Source organism: Falco peregrinus, chromosome 19 (assembly GCF_023634155.1).
Source record: "Falco peregrinus isolate bFalPer1 chromosome 19, bFalPer1.pri, whole genome shotgun sequence".
NCBI classification, from domain to species: domain Eukaryota; kingdom Metazoa; phylum Chordata; class Aves; order Falconiformes; family Falconidae; genus Falco; species Falco peregrinus.
This window is the reverse complement of record NC_073740.1, coordinates 1,755,579-1,776,934: the sequence shown is the minus strand read 5'-3', so window position 1 is coordinate 1,776,934 and position 21,356 is coordinate 1,755,579. Positions and strand designations below refer to the sequence as shown.

Below are 21,356 nucleotides of genomic sequence, written 5' to 3'. Positions count from 1 at the left end.
TGTGTGAGCACGTGCTGCTTTCTGTAGCTTTTATCTCTTCCTAACAAAATCCATCTGGTATTGGATTTCCTTAAATTACTAAGCAATTGGAGATCTTTGACTGGAAATTGCACTAAGTGTATTTGAAAAGGAAGGGAAGAGTATTGTACACTGTGGACTCAGATTTATTGAATATGCCCACTGCTTGTTTCTTAGGAAACACAACAGAATTTTCCAGTGCATCCCTGGTTACATGATACTAAAGCAATACTGGCTGCAGTTACCAGAGACTTTATATACATTGTTAGTTCTAGTTAACTCTGAGGCATCTGTGAGTCTCTGAGATACAAGGAGCCTTACTGTTCACGGGGACTGGCTGAACATCTTCAAGGAGAAATTAGCATAAGTGGTACTTTTAAATAGAGTTGCTGATTATAAGAAAGGTGAACAGATAGCGAACTAGCCTGTCCCTAGATCTATTAGTTATCGTAGTATTTGAGTGCTTAATGGCCTGTTTGATTTGTTCTCAACTGGACAGATGCCAGAAGAGCTATTACATGAAAGATGGATCATTTGCTACAGTGTACAAGGAGGTTGATGCTGTTGACCTGTGTGGAGAGATGGAAAACTTAGTTACACAAAGGCTAGGCTTTGTTACTTGGTAACCCGCATCCCAAGACTGTCAAGCTAAAACACCATTTTTTTTTCTGAGTGTTTTAAAAGCTGTAGGGAATATCTAAAGCTTTGCCAATACCTCTTGTTCTTTTGTTTGGTGCTGAGATGCTAAACCACATTGCTATTAATACTGGTAATACAGTAAATATAGTGATGTTAATAAAACTGGTTCTGGGTGTCTTACCGTTAAACTCTTCTCCTGGGAAGTCCCTGCTGGAAGCTGTAGGGCCCTTCCCTTCAGAGGTGAGTGGGATGGTTGGGAGCCTCCCACAAGGGGTCCTGCCTCTTGGGGATGAGCTGGAGATGGTTTAATTACCGGAGTTGAGCAGTTTTAATCTCCTCCACGGTCATCGGGCTGGGCCCAGAGCCTGCCTCCACTGAGGCGTTACTGGGGGGGGAAGAGGCCACACTCCTCTCAGGACCCACTAAAGACTGTCAGGAGGCCTTATTTTTATTTTCAGGCACAACAATTTGTCTCTGTTCGTGGAAAGAAAAAATGATGCCCCGTCCTCCTCAGGGCTGGGCAGGCGGTGAGGGGCCACCTTCGCGCCTCCTCCCCTCAGCGAGTGCTGAGGCGGCGGCGCGCGGGCGCAGCACTACGCATGCCCCGAGCTAACGGTCCGCGGTGGGCGGGGCGAAGCGAAGCCCCGCCTACCCACACACCGCGCATGCGCGCTCGCCGCCGGGAGGGGGAAGGGGCGGAGCCGACGCGCGGCCCCGCCCCGCTGTGGTGGCCGCCTCAGCTGCGGCCGCCGGGAGGGAGGCGGCGGGCGGCGGCGGCGGAAGATGGCGGCGGCCGCGGCGGCGGCGCTGTGGGCCTGGTTCTGGAACGAGCGTTTCTGGCTGCCGCACAACGTGACGTGGGCGGACCTAGCCGGCGAGCCGGGCCCGCCGGGCAGCGGGCTGCAGTACCCGCGGGCGGGCCACGTCCTCTCCGCCTTCCCGCTGGCGCTCGGCATCTTCGCCGTGCGGCTGCTCTTCGAGAGGTGAGCGCGGGACCGCCCGCCCCCGGGGCTCCCACCCCCACCCCCACCCCCCCGCCTCCCCGGGGTGGCGGGGCCCTCAGGCCTTCGGTTCGCTTCCCGCTCCCGCCTCGGTGTGCGACGAGGCCGCCGGTGTCTCTTAGCAACGGGCTGCGCAGCGCCCCGGGGCGGCCCCCCCCCCCCCCCCCCCAGGGCCAGGGCGGCTCGGCTGGGCCCCCCTCGCCCCTCAGGCGGCGCCGAGGCCTTTCCGTGGAGGCCGTGGCGGGCTGTGCGCCCGCGGCTCTTTTTTTGTGTGGAAAAAAAATATTGTATAACGCTGGAAAACCTGTCCGGAGAACCCCTCTGCCTCTGTCACGACATACCGAGCACGTCGGGCTCCTCTCTGCCTTACCTTTGGCTCCTGAGAGGCTCCCCGCTGTTGGCAGTACCTCACGCTGAGGCAGCGCCAGCAAAAAACTCTGCGAAATTCAACTTTTATTTCTTCCACCCCGGGGCAGGAGAAGCTCGGCAGGGCAAGGGGGAGGCCTGGGCTCCCTTCCGTCCCCCTTGCTGGGCTCGGCCTTGGTCGTGCTTTCCTCACCCGTTCCTCCATGAGGAAATAGGATTTGCTCACATGGCCTGGTATATTATTAAACAATTTGTGGATCCCCAGCATCTCGGGCGCGATGGAAGCGCACACGGACCGTCGTCTCTGCCCTGAACAGGTGTAATACGGTATCTCTCATTTTCTTACATCCATATATCCATAAATATAATGATATTCACTCTTCCCTGGGGCAGGAGTTTATCCTTCCCGTGATGTGTATCTCTTACAGCCGCACGCCGCGCAGACTGTGTGGGTGACATAGATACTAATTAGTAAAGCGGCTTATATAGGAAAACCATTAGGTGAAGCAGACCGAGACACCTTGTGTTGCTATTCAGGTTGTTCATTAAAGATTAAATCAATCTTAAATTTCTGCATTGAAAGGGCAGAAGCGTTTCTGAGCGTGAAAAGGGCTGTAGGACTAAAGTGAGTAGGAATCGAGTTGGTTTTGTTTCGTGGGTTTTCTGTAAGAAGTGTGAATTCTCTTGAATTTTTAGAAATTAAAATTAGAGGACTGGGGTGAAGTAAAAAGCAAAGTGTGGAGAAAAATGAAGCAGATCAGCAGAACAGAGAAATTTGAGAGGCGCTTTTTTTTCCCCCTCATATATTTCTTCCCTCAAAAAAAAAAAAAAAGCTTCAGAAAACTACTGGAAGCTCAAACCACCACCGAGGACCCAGAAACACACGTGGCAGTGCCAAAATTGCATCTCAGCTCGGTGCACTGCTGCTAGTCTTGGCCAAACGTTCACACTCACTAGCAGACAAGGAAAGGGAGTTGTGAGACAGAGCGGTGCTCCTGAAAGGGATGTTGTAGGAAGGGCTCCTCACTTCCCAAGTCCTGTTTAGTCCAGGTGTCTAGGGAAGAAGCACAAAAAATGCTTTTTTCTCTGGAGCATGAGATGTTAGAGATAACAGTAGATCCTAGCGTGCCTCGTAACACAGTCCTTCTGGTAGCAATTACTTTATGCTGATGATGTCTACCTGGTTTGTGAGATTTCTTTTGCAGTGTTAATTTAGGGAGGAGTCAGATGACAGATGATGTCCTCTGCCTACACAGTAAAGCCTAGAGACCACGGCCTGGTTCCTGAGAGAGTGGTTCTTTTTTTTCAGCTGTGTCTTTGCTATAGTATGTCTCAATGGTGGTATCCTGAAGCGAAAGCAGATAGTGAGAGCAACATCCAGGGCAGTTTCTAGTATGCTTCTTTTAAAAGACCGTATTTTTTTAAGAAATGCTTTTCTCTTTCCTCCTGCCACTTTGAACACGTCATAAAAGTTCACATTTATCTTAAAATCCCATTGTGCTTATACCCTGATTCAGGCTTTGGGGTTGATTGTGTCAAACGTCGTCTTTGACATGCGTTTGGCAATTGGACTTGATGACTCAGAACTTGAATTATATACTTGTGTAGCTCTTTTGTTTTTGCTTCTCTTCGTTTCTTTATCCTTTAGCTGCAGATCTTCAGTGGGAAGAAGTGCTTTTGTGACACTGACACTTGTAACGCTGACACATGTTTCTGTTCGTGAGCGCTCCTATAAATTAACCTTTGCATCATGATGCTGGTGAATACTCGTTAGGCTGACCGTGGAAGGTGCATGACTGTAGAGATGAGGCAAGACTTCTACAGGAAGGTGAAGTCCTGACTCAGTGGTAGGGGGGCAGATTTTGGTGCAGGCGAGATAAAGAAGGACTTCTGCCCACAGGTTTGTGGTGTGTTTGGGGTTTTTGGGGGTTATGCTTGCTGTTACTTCTTATGCATCTTGTCCCACTGCAGACCCCCAAAAAATTCCCAGGTACCTGCAAAAACTTGGAGCCTGTTATTCGTATGATGTGTTTATAATTACCCTGGAATGCCCTTCAGGAACAGATATGCTTGGTACTGTACAGGTCTGAGGAAGGATCTGCAGCTTGTGCGCAAGCTGGGGAGGGGAGAAAAATCAGATGTTACTTCATTAGGTCTGGCTGGAAAACTAGGGACAGTTGTGGCATGAGGTGCTTTAATCTTAACACAGTGAAACTGAGATTATGGAAAGACAAACTTGTACTTCAAGTGTGTATTTATAAATCTTACTATTTCACAGATTGCTCTTCCTTTTCACAGCTGTAATAGGGAGTCACCAAACTCAAATGTTGCATAAAGAAGGATTCTGCCTTTGGGTTTGTGAAGTACAACATGCCTCAGAAATATTTGTTGTAACATGTGAGTCTGTGTACTTGAAAATTGGCGTTGGTTTCAAAACCAGTCTGTCCTAACAACTAGTATGAAAAAGGTAGCTTGGTAGGTATGACTTAAGCCAATGAGCAGATACGTGTTCAGAAAAGTATAATATAAGTATTGAAGTGATGATAATTCCTTGCTGGGAAGGTGCGGCAGTAAGTTCACCTTGGGAATAATTGCTGCAGTTCAGATTTATGTGGAATCATAAAATAATTTAGATTAAAAGGGACCTCTGGAGGTCACCTTGTCCAGTCCTCTCCTCAAAGCAAGGCCGACATTTTAGTCAAGCCGCATTGCTCATGGTCTTGCGCTGTTCAGTTTTGAATATCCCCAAAAATGGAAATCCTACTACCTGGGCAGCCTTTGTTTTTTGGTGCTTAACTGCTATTGCTATGCAGACTTTTTTCCCTGTGGGATGCAGTGCAAAACTTGCATATCTGAAAACCGATGGTGGGGCCAGAAATAGAAAATATCACAGAAATTTTGAGTTTTCCTTACTGAACACCTGATGGAAATGTCAGTCAGAAAAAAAATCAAGATGCCATACTAACAGGATGAATGTTCATATTTCCCCTGCAAGGTAGCAACTGGTCTGAGCAATTGGACCATCCATGGTGGTTCTGTGGACTCGTGAGCGGGAGTTGGCCGTGCCGGCCCAGGTGGAAACACCTTGCACGGCCGGTCTGGACTCCCTGTGGAAGGACAGTTCCCATTTTTTTTTTTTTTTGCAGTTTGCAGTTCCATTGCACGAAGGCAATAGTTGTGGGAGTTAGAAAAGCTACGTTACGGCGTTGGGTTTGACTTCTGTCAAAGTAATGAAATCCGTTGCTGCCTTCCTGTTTCTGTGACTGGGACCGCTACCTCCTTCGCTTCCAGTGTTGTGACTTGTCTGTTGGCTTGTGTTGATGTCTGTCTGCTTCTGTGCACCTAGAAATGTTTGTGGGTTGGTTGGGGTTTTTTTTCTGGTTTGCTCTTTGGTCTCCCACATGCTTGACTGAGTAACTTGAGTCCTGTGCTGTATCTGTAACCTGTGGCTTACTCTTGATTTGTATCCCCCCTGCTCACATTTCTGGAAACATCTGTATTTTTTTGCCTAAGCCTGCTAGTGAAGGAAGCCTACTACTCAGGAATAGTTTCATGCAAAGTTTTGAAGTGTGGGGTTTTGTTTCCTTGGTTCTGTTTGTATGGTTTTCAATCTTGAAGTCCCAAAGGGAATTATTTCTGCATCTTTTTTTTCTGGGGAGATGTTGTTTCTTCTTGCCTTGATGCTTCAGGTTTTGAATTCTAGAATAATGTCAAAACTTTGTATGGATCACTGTAAGTTTTATTAACCATTCCTTCTCTTGTTTACTTGTTCTTAAAACAAAAGACGACTCTCCTGAATAATAAATTAATTGAATGTGCAGATTTTTAGATTTTTCCGGTTTCCTCTTTTACATGAGGAAACTGACCCAAACTGAGTATCTTCAGGCCAGGATTTTTTTTTTATATAGAGCTATAAGCACTGCATCCCAGAAAACAAAATAAAAATATTTGACATCCTGTAATTGCACATGTGTACTTCTTTGCTGTTGTGGCATATCCTGTAGGAAAGACGAGTATAAAGATGTACACTTTTATGGGGGTCTAGCCAAATGTTTCATAACATCAGAACATGATTTCTGGCTGATGGTCTAGGTTATAGAGGAAGCAGTGAGCCTTTTGAGCCAAGCTAAAAGGAAATAACTCTCCTTTTTTTTTTTTTTTTTTTTTTTTTTTTTTTTTTCTTCTTTAAAGCCATGACTGTTGAAATGAACAGGACGTATGAAGAAATGGGGCAGGACAGTGAAACCTGAGGCCACAGTGTCTATTACTTGTTTAGTATTTTCTGAGAGCAGGGGAGTTCCTTTAGGATTAGTCATGAGCCGATCTGTAGTTTCTCAAAGGGAAAACCCCAAATCTGTGTCTGTTCTTAAAGGCAGTCGTAGCTATTCTTTGCTGAAGTACTAAGGGTGTACTCCCAAGAATGGCTGCTCTTGGAACACTTAGAGTCATGATTCTCCTGCGTTTTAATCTCTCCTTTTGAATACAAGGAGAAATGGTAACAAATGTGGTTGGAAAAAGCAGCGTTTTCTGCTCAGTGGCACTCTGAGTCTGCTAAATGGAATACATATGTGTAATTTGTTGTCTTCAATTCTGTTGTCTCTGAAACGATCTCTGTTTTGAAGGAAAATAATTTAATGATGCAAATGTTGGGTCCTTTTCAAGGCTGGTTTTGAGAAACAGGTTCTTTGTGCAGTCTCTCTCAAAGTAATTTATTTTAAAAATAACAAAAATTGCTTCTTGAAACCCTCCTCTCTCGCCCACCAACAGGAGATGAAAATTCACGTGTTCAGGTAACATACGCATTTTCAGTAGAACCCTGTGCCCGTTTTGACACAAAGGTATGGCAAAACCTGGTAATTTTTGAGTGTGTATAAATCCATTGTAGCTGCAAAACCAGGCTTGTGTTCAGAGTCTCCGTGCTGTAGAATTCACAGAGTGTTAGATCAGCTTTTGGAATATGTGGTACGTACAGGACTGAGTAAGGAACTGAGATCTTGGGTCTTTCAGCCTGCGTGACCTCTTACGTCTTCCTCGCTTTCCTGAAGGAAACAAGCCACTTTATTTCCCCCCCCACAAAAACCCCAAACCAAAACAGTGTGTCTTTTAGGAACGGTGTCACTTAAACTTCCCTTTTTTCCAAGCTGTGTGACGGTGAGGCGCGTTCTGGAAATGAGGCATTTTGTTTATAGGGCTACAGGAGCTTCGGCGTTTGTGCTCACAGAGAACTGCTATCTGTGATCTATTATTTTATTTCTGAGTAATGAGAATCACCCTGGGGAAAGACATTCTGGTCCTCTACAAGCCAAGGACGTTGAGATTTACTTTTTAATTGTAGATGTTTACTGTGTGCGCTGTCTGCAATTACCATTTGGACTAATAAAAGATGCTGCTTCCCCTGTGAAGTTTCTTTAAGCGAAGCGAGTGGAGATCTTCAAACACTTTTTGAATGGGTTTTGCAGTTGGTGACAGGCCCGGGTCCTTGTGATTTAGGCAGAGGAAGGAAATGGATATCTTGTTTTAATCTAGCTCTTTCTTGGAACTCTTTCAGGTTTATTGCCAAGCCGTGTGCCATAAACCTTGGCATTCAAGACAGTGGACCTCACAGAGCCCAGCCTAATGCAATTTTAGAGAAAGTGTTTACATCCATCACTAAGGTGAGTCACGCTTCAAATTCTGATGGAAATGGAGGCCCATAATAAGGGGGGGAGGGGAGGGCAGCTGGCTTTTTCCTTCCAGTTTTCTAGTTTTAAGATAAATGCATTTCACACTGCATGCACAATGAGTGTGCTCTTTCTGGCATGTCCTTCTTGTAGCAAAGTAAATTCTCTTTATGGCTGACCTATGCTTTTGTGCAGAGAAGAACCTTTTTTAAACAAAAAATGTTCTCTTTTTGGAAAGGTACGAGGCTTCTTCCTTTGGTGCCCTGCCTTTGTCCACATTGTAACTCCTGTAACAGGTGGTAATTCTTGGTTTAACAAGAAATTCCCCAGTCTCTTTCATTTTCTATTGGAAAAGTGCTGCTCTTTTCCCTGAGATCTGTTCCTTTGCTGGTTTTATCAGCCGGTTGTGTGAATGCGTTCCTCTTGTTTTGGCCATCTGCTCTGGAATTGGACAACAGCTGTCACAGTGGAAGCTGGTTATTTAAGGAGAGCGTTCAGTCACTGGTTAAGTGTGCCCTGATAAGGGGTAGGACATCTAATGGTGGCAGTAGGTGTTTCTTTTGATTGTTTCATGGCCTTTCTTTCACTTAAGCTTGACAGTGCTCCTTCACTTCAGATCTACAGAATTCCACACTGTCCGCACTCTGTTGAATGTTGACAGTGAAATCCACGCAGTGTGATAGATTTTCATTAAAGATAATGAAATGGAAGGTTTTATGTTCTGATTTGGTGATGGTGAACTTCATTCTGAATAGAGCAGATAAAGTGCTCGGTGAATGGAAGGGAAATTCTTTAAAAACCTAACTAACACTCATTACAGGAACATTAAAGTTTTGAGTTATTTGGAATGACATGTGAACTGAAAAGTCCCAATGAATTGCTGCCATTTGTGGGGGATTTGTTGCATTTTATGTAGGGGACATCCTTGAATTAATGTTTAGAAAACCCATGAGGACAAAAGCTGTGCAAAATTTATCTAGTTTATGAAAACAGAGCTGCATTTAACTGTACCAGTGTGCTCGTGTCTGCTGTTGGATTTTCAGAATCCGAATGTAGGGTGGCACTGGCGCAGGGGAAAGATTTTATTGCTCTTCTGAAACCGGAGCTCTGTAAATTCTCCTTTGAGGCAGGTTCACTTCCAATGCAGAAGTGTCAGGTAGCCCGAGCCATTAAAGCCTAGCGAAGTGCAGAGAGATCTGCTTGTGATGGAATTACAGGAAAGTCACGGTCTTGATACTGAAAATCAAATGAGACATGATTTTGCTTTTCAGTTGAGCAGTCTGGTGACTATTAAATCAGCATTCTGCATAGTTTTTGGGGTTCGTGTGTAGCTCAAGCAGTAAGCTCTGTTTATCATCTTTCAGTTGTAAGAGCTCCCTGGCAGAGCTTGTTAAAAGGACACTGGTCTGAAACTAACGTGGCTTATCTCACCACTGGGCCATTTTAGAGGTAGTTATCAGGTTTTGTTCACTTTGTCACTTCTAAATCCATTTATGTCATGATTCGACTGAACTGCCAATAGAGTTTCCAGTCAGAGAACAGTGATACATTCTTTATCACACAATTAGTTCAGTTTTGAAATGTAATTTTATTTATAAGCTTTCATAAAGGAAATAATGCCATCTCTACGATGCCTTTTTGGAATATACAGGTATCTAGTGCGTTAAATGAACTCTTACTTTAAAGTTTCCCTAAACTTGCAGTAAGTAGCAACCCTGACAGGTATTCAGGTTTGATCTGCCTGAGTTCTGGACAGTGTGAATCGATGTGCAAGTTTTAACAGGTAGGACAGATAATTTTAAAAGCTCCTCCTCCCAAATTAAGAAACAGAACAATTGCATTCTTTGTCTTTATGTGCTGTCAAATGATGAACAAGGTGAGGAATTGTTAAAGCAAAAGCATTCTGAATAATTAAGTAATTAGTGGCTTACGAAGGCTGAACTTGAATGAACATTTGTGGCAATAGGTTCCTGCTTCCAGTCTATACGTAGTACCTTCCTAGTGTGTATTTTTTGTTCTCTTTGCATCATTTCTGTGATGGTACACAGGGGATCTCAGATTGAAAGTAGGTTGAGAAGTAGGAGAAATGACACTTGTTTTGTTTTCCTTCAGTCTCCAGATGGAAAAAGGTTAGAAGGCTTGTCAAAGCAGCTAGACTGGGATGTTCGAAAGATCCAGCGCTGGTTTCGTCATCGGAGGAACCAGGACAAACCCACCACCCTCACTAAATTTTGTGAGAGCATGTATGTTTGTGCAGAGGCCAAGATGTGGCTTCATCTTAAAGCTCCAGCTGTATATTCTCTTTTCTAACTGAAACTGTGGTCAGCTGCTAATTTAAACTAGTGTCTTGGGGTTGGCTGGTGGAAGATAAATTCTTCTCTATGCAAATGAAAGTAGTTAGGAGGGCTTTTTAGAATTCAGTATTCTAAAATACTTTGTTTAGATGTGCATGAGAGACCAGAACAGATGTACAGGAGCTATTCCTGTCAATGAATTAGTTAGTGGACCGGGTCCTTAATGCAAACGGAGCACTTCAGCCTGCGCGTGTGTGCATATGCACGTCCACAACTTGAGTAACTGTACTGAAGGCGACTCTGCTGCCTGCACAGTTATGTTGTAGACCAGCATTTGTTCACAGACACAATGACCTTATGGCTTACGTGATGATGTATATACCTTTATACAGACACTTCTTGGATTCCTGTTCTTTTCATTTCAGTTCGTTCTTTTGTGCTTTGTTTCTTTCTGAATGCTTGCAGTTACCTCTGTTAGTGTAGTAGCATCTGAATATTTTTTCCTGACTTGTTATTTCTTCTGTGCTGGTTTCTTTCCTTTCCAGTAACTTGCTTCATATTAATTCTTCCCCCCAGTATGGTTTTGTCTACTTAAAGCCACAAGGTAAGAGGGACAAATATATATATATTAGGATACCTTCTGGATAACAATGACTTATCTTGTTGTTATCTTGTTGTATGTGAAAGCATATGAATGATGCATGTTCATTTTTATTTCAACTTTATTTCAAACTCGGCTGTTGATGCAAACTCATATGTGGTGTGAAAACTCTTAAATAGGTTTGTGCTTACATGAGATTTATTACAAATAAAGGCTTACCGTTTGGTGGGTGAAAGCTTTTAAAGTGTCAGAATTGGGGTGTTTCACAGTTGTTCCAGTTTTCGTTACAAATGCTAACCAGAAGCTGTTTCTATTTCCTAAGTTTAATTTTTGCTTCTTTTTCCAGGTGGAGATTTACATTTTATTTAAGTATATTTTTTTATGGAATCAGGTTTCTCTGGACGGTGAGTTGGTCTGTCATCCTCTGCCTTGTTGATCTGTGTGGCATGCAGCTGAGCTATGGCTGTCCTGCTGAAATTTGGGGGGTTTGACTATCGCTGCTTCAGTGCTGGCACCTAGATTAAAATAAGGGAGGGTTTAGTGGTGATAAGCATTTTTATGTTCCCTTACTGGAGATTCTGGGGGTTTTGCTTAAGAACTTTTTTTACGCTATAGGAAAGTTTCTATACAGATCTGTCGTTATAGAAATATGAGAAACTTACTTGTCCTATTACCCCAGAATGGGACAGAACTGTAGCGTGTGGGGGCGGGGGTTTGGGATTTTGATTTTTATGGTTTGTTTTCTTTGGGGTATTTTTGTTGTTGTTTGCTATGGAGAGCTGCTTTTTCTCCTCTCCCTCTTGAAGGGATACAGATTCATCTCTTTGGGTCTTTATTATTACTAGAGCTGGACGACTATTCTTTGAATTCCCATTGCAATATAACTTGCCTTTGACTGCAGAAAAAATATTTTCAATCACTAGGATGTTTTTCAAGACATTTAGCTTGAATGGTAGAATCAAGATAAAATTTCAGTGAAACCAAACTGTAGCGGTCAACTGTACCAACTGTACAACTGAAACCAACTGTAGCCTTAGATGGTGGAGAAGAAAAAACCCAGCAGAATAATGACTTCTTTTCTCTTTAGGCACCCTGGTTTTGGGACACACGACAGTGCTGGTACAACTACCCTTTTCAGGTAGGAGCTAAACACTTCCCAGATTCCAACTTTATGCACAATTTCAGGTTTTATTTGTTGTTAATGATAGCAGATTAAAACTCAGTAGACTTGAGCGCTTCTCGTTATCCTGCGGGGTAGGTGCTGCACAGTTTGTACTAATTTTATGTTTACTTGCTGCTGAGATTAGTAAAAGTGGGGGGAAAAAATCATAAAATTATACTGGTAACTTATTTACAGTGTTGTTTTTCATTCTGCAGCAAATAAGATTGTCTAGAGGCCAACCAGTCTGTTTCAGTGCCTGGTTTTCCTAATCCAAGAGGCTGCAGTCTGAGTTGTAAATGTTGACAAGGGGGAATCTTACTCCTTTTGAATAAAGCTCAAACACACAAGTATGTTTGTGTGACTAAGCCTAGAGTAAGATGCCTGTTGCTTAAGCTTGTTTTTACTAAACCTTAATTCTAGATCTTTTAACTTATGCCTCGGCATTCTGGAGGAATGGAGTGGGATGGGAAGGAACAAAGGAAAAAGTTGATTTTAATGTAAATTTTCAAGTACTTTGTCTTCTAACTGTGCTATCTTTGTTTGTTTTCCAGCCTCTAACATCCAGGCTTTATTATTACTATATCTTGGAGCTGGCCTTCTATTGGTCTCTCATGTTTTCTCAGTTTACAGACATTAAACGGAAGGTGAGATTAACCAGAGTTGCACTAACCACTTTGCTAAATAACTAGGACTGGCAAAAAATTGTGAGTGTGCCTGGCCAGTAAAGCTGAAGCATTGTAGGAACTGTATTTTCTTCCTCATTCGCATCTTTGTGTAGCCTGCCTCATTCTGTAATCACCACAGTCCTGGGGAGAAAGGAGGAGCAAGCCTGATAGGCAGCCTGGTATATCCTTGAGAGTCCCTTTCACCTTCCAGGGCAAGGAACAGAATCACTCAATACCTCCCAATAAAAAGATAGCAAATAATGGCGTAAAAATAAATTTAATTAGAAGGCTTGCAAGGAAACAGGAAAATGAGATGCTCAAAGCAGTACCTTGCTGAGCCGGGTGAGAGAACTGCAAACACTAAAGCACTAATAAATGGGTGGTTTTAAGCAATTTTTCATCTGTGTGCGCAGCAGAATGATGACTGGTTGCGATTGCCGGAATCTAATTCCATTGCGCTATGTTCTAGGATTTGGCTTATTGTTACTGTTGGAAAACAGTTCATAATAAATCATGGTTTATTACTTCTGTTATACAAACTGCAAAGTAGCAAGTTATCTCAATTCTTGCATTGACTGTTCAAAAAGAGAAGTTTGCCTGGGATTTTTTTCTGTACTGAAATATTAGCAGGTGAGGCACTACGGAATATCTTGGAGCTGCAGAGAGGGAGTGATTAAGAGCGTCTGTGATGCTGTTGACAATTTTTAGTTTTGCACTCTGTTAAAGTGGATTACATTCTGCACTGGAAGCGTGGCAAAGTACATGGACATGCAAGTGTTGTACCCAGGGGGCTCAGCTGGAGGACAGCCCCAGACGTATGTGCGCTGTAAAGATTTTTGTAATGAAGCGGCCTAGTTCTTGCTGTTGGGTTCTCTTGTGTTCTGTGCCTGCTATGCTCTGGCAGGCTTTTCTGCACTGACAACAGTAACAGCAGCGTACTTAACATTTGTGCCAAGAGATGAAAGAGGACTAGCAATGTGACTGTAAACCCAAAAGGAGCCAAAAATAAGGCCCATATGTTGGCCTGTCAGTCTTTTCAGTGAGGTCCGCAGGCATACTTATCTGTTCCTTGCATGTGTGTGCCAAAGAGACTGTGCTGTGTCTGCGTGTGCGGAGTTCTGACTTCACAGGAGCACAAATGCTGGGAGAGACCTTTCTGGAACCTTTAATGATGATGGTTGATGTGTGATGAGCTGTGCTTTATATAAAAAGCGGAGCCCGAGTCTGAACTGAAGTCATCCTGTGACCCCACACAGTCAGTTTTGTGGCTCGGTTCCAAACCTTTGTATTTGTTTGACAGCCAAGAGTCTTCGTTCATTTTTTTTCTGTTTCCAGGACTTCCTGATCATGTTCGTCCATCATTTGGCTACAATTGGGCTCATTACATTCTCTTTCATGAATAATATGGTGCGGGTTGGAACTCTGGTGCTGTGCCTCCATGATGCATCCGATTTCCTTCTAGAGGTGAGTTTCCTTTGAAATCTTTGCGTACCTAACGCTAGCGTGGTCTCAGGGGAGCAAGCTGACTTTCCCATTCTTGATAAACTGCATTAAATATGCCATAAAACTTGTGCTGCTGATCCTGCCTTGTCAGCTTTTCCTCACAACTGCTTTAGTGCTGAGAATAATCCCTAAATGTTCCAAACTCCTTACAAATGTGATGGCTTGAGGGTTTTTGAAGCTCTACAGCCTGGTAATTACGTGAGTGCACAAAGGGAATAATATTCTCATGTTTTTTGTCTATTCTAGGCTGCAAAGCTAGCCAATTATGCCAAGTACCAACGTCTTTGTGATGCTTTCTTCATGCTTTTTGGTGTCGTGTTCATTGTTACACGGTTGGGCATTTATCCTTTCTGGTAAGCACCTTGAGCTGTAAGATCTTGTTTGTTCTTCCAGTCCTTTAAGCAAAGCCTTTGTATTTAGACTTCTTGCAAGCGTTTCCAGCCTGTCCCTCAAGGCAGCCTGAATTTGCAGTCAACCAAGTGCCGTTTGGAGCAGTACGTTCAGCTAGGCATGTGAAAACCTCTCAGCAGTCAGCTGAGGGAGTGTGAAAAAGTGACTCGAATCCTAATGCACAGCTGCCCCCTCTCCTTTTACTGCAAAGTGATGACAGTGCTTATTAGCTGGAGCCAAGTCAGCTGGTATCTGCTCTAAAAGACTTGAAGGGTTATTTGATTTTCTGAAGAAGTTTTGGAAATAGTTACAAATGAGGCATGGTCTCTTGAGGTAAATTTGATTTTTGAGTATCTGGCTTAGTCATCGTTTCTTGCAGTTTCTGATTCTTATGACACCGGTGTCCTATCCTTGTGTCGTGACTGTTCGGAGCCTGAAATAGGACTTGGGTTTCTTGGGAGGTAAAAGCCTCGCTACCTGGCTTATAGCTAATCATCCTGTAATGAGATTCCCTCTCACCTCACTAGGTCAGGCTTGGTGAGGTTCTGATGATGATGAACCGTTACCTACTTCTTGTTCCTATTGGAAGAGTGTAGTAAAAATTTGGTTACACCTGGTTCTGACTCAGTTTATTTCAGTTTAACTGCATATATTTATTCCCTAGGCAATGGACAGCTTGCATTCCCATTCTTTTTGGGTGCCTTGACAGTGGGCAGAAACAATTCTTACACTTGGGTATCAAGGTTCCCGTTAAAGCTTTTTCTTATTTTTCCAGTAGATGCATCAAGGGAGTCTGGATAAGGAAGAGCTTAAATTCTTACATCTTCATAGGCTCCTTCCAGCAACAGATGAGATAGCTGTTACTGGTTTTATATCTGTTGTCTGTCATGAGGTGATGCTCTTGCATCATACTGTTGCTCAGCAGTCCTGTAAATCTTTAATGTATTTTCCACTGGCTGTAGCGTCCTCAGCTTTGTAGAGAAATCTGGCAAGCTTGCAGCAGTATTGCAGACCCTTTGCTATTTCACGTCACGTATACTCCCATCCCTAATTAATAGTATAAAACATCAACGTATCTCTGGAATTGTGTTTAATTCATCCATAAACTGGCTGTGAGTTAGATATGTCTGTAGCTGCATTTTGAGGGACTTGGGTTCTTCTTTGAAAGGCTTGTTTTTCTTTTCTTGTGAAATGTTAAAAGCTCTGTGAAATTAATGGCATCTTTTAAAGATCTCTCCATACCTCTCTACTTCATAAAATCTAAAGTGTTTATTAAATTACTTAAGCACTGGCAATAACTCCCAGTGACAAGAACAGCAAAACAGTAATGAAAGCAAGTGCAGAGCTTTGTCCGTAAAGCAGTTCCTAGTCGTCCGCTTGGCAGGAGGAATTCTTAAAAATCTGAGGGAACAGAACAGAACAAAATTCCTTCCTGATCTTTAAATAAGGGTGAAGACTGCCCAGGTATGAACGTGTTAACAGTTTTTTTGATGACCAGTGCAGCCTGACATCACTTCCTGTAAAGTTATTATAAATGCTCCTGCTTTTGAGAAGGAAATTGGCAGCAGATCTGAATGTGTAACCAAATTGTAGAACATTCTCATCTTCTCCTGTTTGTTGCTCAGTTCAAATGTTTCTAATTAGTCTTAGTCTGTCTCCTTACTTTGGCAAGAGACTTAGCGGCATCACCGCTCTGACAGGAGCAAAGCAACAGATGCTTAAACGAGATACAAACTGTTGTGCATCTGGCCAGTCCCCTGAATGTAGAGCTGGAAGCCGTGGTAGCAGCGCAGCCGATCTGTAACCTGTTTCTGGATCTCTTTTAGGATTTTGAATACAACCCTGTTTGAAAGCTGGGAATTGATTGGTCCTTATCCTTCATGGTGGCTATTCAATGGGCTTTTGGTAACCTTGCAGATCTTGCATATCATCTGGTCTTATCTCATCATTCGCACTGCCTACAAGGCCCTCGTGCGGGGAAAGGTAAGATCGCTGGTGACTGGTTTGCGTCCTCTTTCCTACAAGCCCTGTTAAGCAATCGTGAGAAACTGGGCCCTTCAGGGAGGGCTGGTACTCGTTCTCGAGGGACTTGCATCAGGAGTGCGTTATAGAACGGTAGGTTTTTACCTGGGTTGCTCTGCAGACTTGAGCTGCCAGGTGTGTACAAAGGTCGGGATGCTTTCCTCCCTGTTCTAGTCATGCAGGAAAATAACTGGAAAATAAATTTTCCAGTACGTTCAGATGTTGTAATAATAGTGATGATGACACTTGTTACCTCCTTTTGAGTTTAAAGTGGTAATAAGCTGGTTTTGAACAATCCCAGGGGATGTTTTCCAGCTTCCCGACTTCAGCGGGTTCTTGGGATGTGATGAGGGTTGTGTGTCTTCCGCTTGTTAGCACTGACCCGGACCTCTGGCTGTCAGTGCAGGCCACGCATTGAGCTGCAGCGTGCAGAGGAGAAAGGGTGATCAGAAATCAGAAAAAACAGACTCCTCTGTTGGTTGTCATTGGGCCAGTGGGCTGCAGTCTTACTTCAGTCCTTGGTGTTCTCATCCTAATTTGTGTCGGGAGCCTTAGGGAGAGGGAGGGTGAAACTACAGCAGCTGGTCAGCAACAGATACTGCCCGGAGAGTGACGATGCTGATTTTGGGCTGCAACCTCAGTGTGGTCAACTGAAGTAGCACGAGACAGGGCAAGGCAGTCTAGGAACTAATTTGACATGCAGCCTACCCATCAAGAGAAGCCACTTACTTTGCAGCTCCCAAAAAGCAGCAGCTGATTTCCTAGCACAAATGTTTGGGGTTTTTTTTTTCCATCAGATATTTGGTATTCTCATCTACTCGGATCACTCTCTCATGGCTCTACTTTATTTTGTGTTTGACTTCTTAGCTGCCCCGACATATGGAATGTAAACCTTGAAAAATATTTAGATCGTAGTTGTCAGTGGCAGTGATTGTCAAAGGCAGGCATGTTTCAGAGCACGCACATGATCCTTTCATCTGTTCCCCACAGCTGCTACTGCAAATGTCTTATTTTCTGTCTGCGCAGCTGTTTCTGTATCCTAAGGTCTACATCTTTTTCCTTTCCTTGGTTCTCTCCTGTCCAGGTGACCTAGGCAGAGAAAGGACTCTAAACTCTTGTCTTCATTCTTTTATCCTTTTCTCTGTGCCAGATTGGAGCTGGACAGTTTCACCTTTTGCATGTAAGTGTAATCTGTGCTGCTGCTTGTTCGCTGAAACACATCTGTGTCTGTTTCAAGGCAAAGACAAAAGCAAAGTCTTGGGGCTTTAGGTGGCTGGTGCCTTCTCTTAAAAATGTTCCTCCCCCTGGTTGATACAGTGCTGGTTCTGACAGTGTACTGAAATGCAGGTTTTCCTGAAATGTCAGAGCAGTATCCTGGGGTTTGTTCTTATCTGCTGTCAGCTGGCTGTGTGACCTTCACCTTTCTGCTTTTATACGCCCACAGAGACTCTGATATCTGTCTTCAGTGCTCATTAACACTGTGCTGAGTGGAAGAGGATGGGAGAAATGCAATGCTTTTTTGTAGAACGGAGTAGAACAGTCCCTTGTCCCCCAAATAATGGGAAAAAAGTAAAGGGATTTCTGCTTCCTTCCAGTGACCCTCTGAACTTCCAACATAGCAGGAGAATGGGGAAAAATATCAAAAGTTCTGCCAACAGACAGAAGCCAGGACATCCAACAGGCCTATCAAAACCAATCCTGGAGATCATTAACTTTACCTGGCTTTCTGCCGGATCTTCCCTTGAGTTCAAAAACTTCCTGCCTGGAATGCTGTTCCAAAACCCTAACCCTGACTCTAAAGCAAGCAGAAGAGAATGAAATCCTGACATTCCTGGGAAGGTGCTAGCCCCAAAGTACATTGCACATTAAGTAAATGAGGGTTATTAGTGCCCAGGCAGAAGTGTGGAGAGCCTGCCTTGGGGTATGCAAAGCATGGGCAATTCACGCAGGCACTGCTGGGCACTGGTGAGTTTATGGCTCTGGCACCCCGCCACCAACCAAGGTGCTTGTTTGCCGTTAGGGCCGGGTTTATCATCTCTGCCCTTCACCTTCTGGGGTGGTTGGGTCTGTGGTGCTGGTGCAGTGCCCTCCTGCGGCACGCGGAGTTCAAACTCCCACGTACAAATCAAATTCAGGCGGATTTGCAGTCGGTCTTTTTAATTAAAGGCATAACTCTGTAAAGCTAATGTCGATCTCTGGGCAGAGATGCTCCTTCTGTGCCTGACGGGGTGTTCGCTGCCTTAGGTGGTTGTCTTTGTTTACAGCCCGCTGTCCAAATAGGCGTTCACTCGTAAATGAGTTCTCGTGTATGAACCACAAGCTGTGAAACAGGGAGGCACTTTGTGCAAATAGCAATGTGATAGAGTCATAGGATCGTTTAGGTTGGAAAAGACCTTTAAGATCCATTCCAGCTGTTAACCCAACACTACCAAGCCCACCACGAAACCATGTCCTGAAGCACCACGGCTACACGTCTTTTAAATACCTCCAGCGATGGATGGTGAGTCCTCCACCTCCCTGGGCAGCCTGTTCCAATGCTTGACAGCCCTTCTGGTGAAGAATTTTTTCTTAATATCCCATCTAAACCTCCTGTGGCACAACTTGAGGCTGTTCCCTCTTGTCCTATTGCTTGTTACTTGGCGGAAGAGACCGACCCCCACCTCGCTACAGCCTCCTTTCAGGTAGAGCGAGGTCTCCCCTCAGCCTCCCTTTCTGCAGGCTGAACACCCCCGGTTCCCTCAGCCGCTCCTGGTGAGACCTGCTCCAGACCCTTCACCAGCGTCCTTGTTCTTTAGACGTACTCCAGCCCCTCGTTGTCTTGTCTTGTAGTGAGGGGCCCAAAACCAAACACAGGATTCAGGGTGGAGCCTCACCAGTGCCAAGCACGGGGGGACGATCGCTGCCCCAGCCCTGCTGGCCACACCGCTGCTGATACAAGCCAGGATGCTTGTGTGGCCACCTGGGCGTACTGCTGGCTTGTATTCAGCCAGCTGTCGTCCAACACCCCCAGGTAAATAGAACTGGTTGATTTTTAAAATATCAAACCCACTCCCTGCAGGACAAAATGTTCTAAAGTTGATGTGTTCATGTGTTTTGGTCGTCACACCCACTGATGATTATGGCATGAGAAATTTTTTGATTCAAACCAAATCTGCTTGGAAAAGTGGCCTTTAACCAAACTAGAATTGCAGCTCTTGGAAGACAAGAGCAACCGGAGCTCTGTAGTGTCCTCTGATCTGGTGAGAGCAAAAGAAGCGTGGTGCTGTCACGGGTGTACGGTGTGTTTGGAAAAATGGAACTTTTATTTCCAAACTGCCCTTGTCAGTGTCTGTGTTTTCCATTCTGTATGTGATGACAGGTTCCCCCTTGTGAGTTTGAAGGGAGCAGAGATCAAAGATCAAACACAGAACGTAGATGTAGCTGACTGAAGCTGGTTACTCCTGTGGACACAACCTTCTAACTACTGTTTTCTGTGAATTTTTCGACTTCCTTTCCCCCCTTCCCGCTACCAAATTTCATATGAAACATTTAGGTATCAAAAGATGACCGCAGTGATGTAGAGAGCAGCTCTGAAGAGGAGGATGTGACTTCCAACAGCACAAAAGGAGTTTTCAGCACTTCAAGTAACGGCTCCAACCGCATTAATGGCCATGTGGCTAGCGGCCAGTGGACAGAAGAGGAGTAAGACTGTGTGGGTTGGCCTTGAGCAGACACGAACTGATCTTTAAATATCTAGATGTGTTGAGCTCCACTTTCCCAAGTGATCTTTAATCAAGATACCCCTTCCCTAGAAACCTCCAGCAAATCCAAAATGGGCACAATCCAGACCAGTCAGAGGCTTTGCACAACAGAAGGGATAAAGCCAATGACTAGGGCAGAAACAAAGCTGCAGATTTCACTTTAAGCCATTTTTGTACTTAAATCTTAGTCCCATCGATATTTGCAGAGGTGTCTTTTGTTTGTGACAAACTGGTTTTTACTGGGATCAACTCAAGGTGGAACAAGTTTGGACTAGGCTGGCTGCCGACCACAGGAGGGTTACAGTGCCAGTTCGGTGACGGTTTGCTCCAGTGCAGCTTCGGCGTATCTCCTTGATGCACTCCAGAAGCCACCCGAGTGTGGAGAACGCAGTGTCCCATGGTTCCATGGCCAAGCTACCCTGGCTGTAGCAGAGACTTTTTTTTTTTTTTTTCTTCAGTCCTGCTGTGAGCGCTCTGGACTACAGCCAAGCTTTAGATTGGACTGTGCTAGAACAGAAATGTTTTAACTTGCCATCGGGGTGCTACACGCGAAGGAGGTTATAGCTTCGATCTCTGCTGTCACGAGGGACCAGGCCAGCGTTTGCTGCCTCTTTTGGTGCTGCAAGCCCCTCTGAAGTCTCGACTACGGCCTTCTGAAATGGGGGAGGGGAGTCATTTATTGCCCCTGAGACAATTATCACAATACATGCCTTTTAAATTTATTTTTTTTCTGTTGCAAGTTGTGGGTTTGAAGACTTTTCTAGACCTACTGGCCACAGTAGGACCTGAGGGAGGACAAGTACTGGGGGGGGCTGTGTTTAACTTTCCACAAAATCTGATGTTTCTGTACTCCAGGACAGAAGTGAATGTTGCTGCTCTGATTCTGCAGCTGTGTGGAGGAATCACTGGGCTGGAAAGGCAGCCACAGTGTGGGCTTGGCTCATTATTATTATTTTTTTTTTACTTAATGGTACCTGGGGGCAATGGAAGACCTGTGTGTCAATCCTGAGCAGAATTTTGGAAACTTCTTGAGTTGTTACCATTTTATACCATTGTTTACTCTTATCTCAGATTAAAAGATGCTTCAGAAACCTGGTCCATGTGGTTCATCTGGAGGAAAATAAAACCCAAGGGTGAGGTGTGCCACTTTTGGGTGAGTCTGAGCACCTGGCTGTTGCCTCTGAAGAGCATTTTTAAGATGGAATGGAGCAATTCTGCATTGTTCTGAAAAGTAGGGGTTTTTTAAGGTGAAGGGGAACTATTCCGCACTGTGCTGAAAAACCCTTTTTTAAGGT

General features: G+C 44.4%; 1 protein-coding gene across 3 annotated transcripts; it reads left to right on the top strand.

The window, feature by feature from the left end:
- The first annotated feature begins 1,362 nt into the window (after nucleotides 1-1,362).
- Nucleotides 1,363-21,152, top strand: CERS5 (ceramide synthase 5). Of its 3 annotated transcripts, none has more exons than XM_055791945.1 (10): nucleotides 1,363-1,640; nucleotides 7,573-7,678; nucleotides 9,797-9,927; nucleotides 10,926-10,983; nucleotides 11,667-11,717; nucleotides 12,293-12,385; nucleotides 13,742-13,870; nucleotides 14,156-14,262; nucleotides 16,126-16,282; nucleotides 19,854-21,152. In XM_055791945.1, the coding sequence occupies exons 1-10, from the start codon at nucleotides 1,441-1,443 to the stop codon at nucleotides 20,004-20,006; spliced, it is 1,185 nt and encodes a 394-aa protein (XP_055647920.1). In that variant the 5' UTR covers nucleotides 1,363-1,440; the 3' UTR covers nucleotides 20,007-21,152. The 3 variants fall into 3 exon arrangements, with proteins under 3 accessions (XP_055647920.1, XP_055647921.1, XP_055647922.1); XM_055791946.1 differs by lacking the exon at nucleotides 19,854-21,152 and adding an exon at nucleotides 17,406-19,847; XM_055791947.1 differs by lacking the exon at nucleotides 19,854-21,152 and adding an exon at nucleotides 17,397-19,847 and having other exon boundaries at nucleotides 16,126-16,286.
- Nucleotides 21,153-21,356: the final 204 nt, after the last annotated feature.

Coding starts and splice junctions, on each gene's coding strand:
- CERS5 (XM_055791947.1), top strand. CDS start 1,441: ATGGCGGCGGCCGCGGCGGCGGCGCTGTGGGCCTGGTTCTGGAACGAG. Junction 9,928..10,925: donor ACTAAATTTTGTGAGAGCAT/GTATGTTTGTGC, acceptor TTCTTTTTCCAG/GTGGAGATTTACATTTTATT. Junction 10,984..11,666: donor GAATCAGGTTTCTCTGGACG/GTGAGTTGGTCT, acceptor TTTTCTCTTTAG/GCACCCTGGTTTTGGGACAC.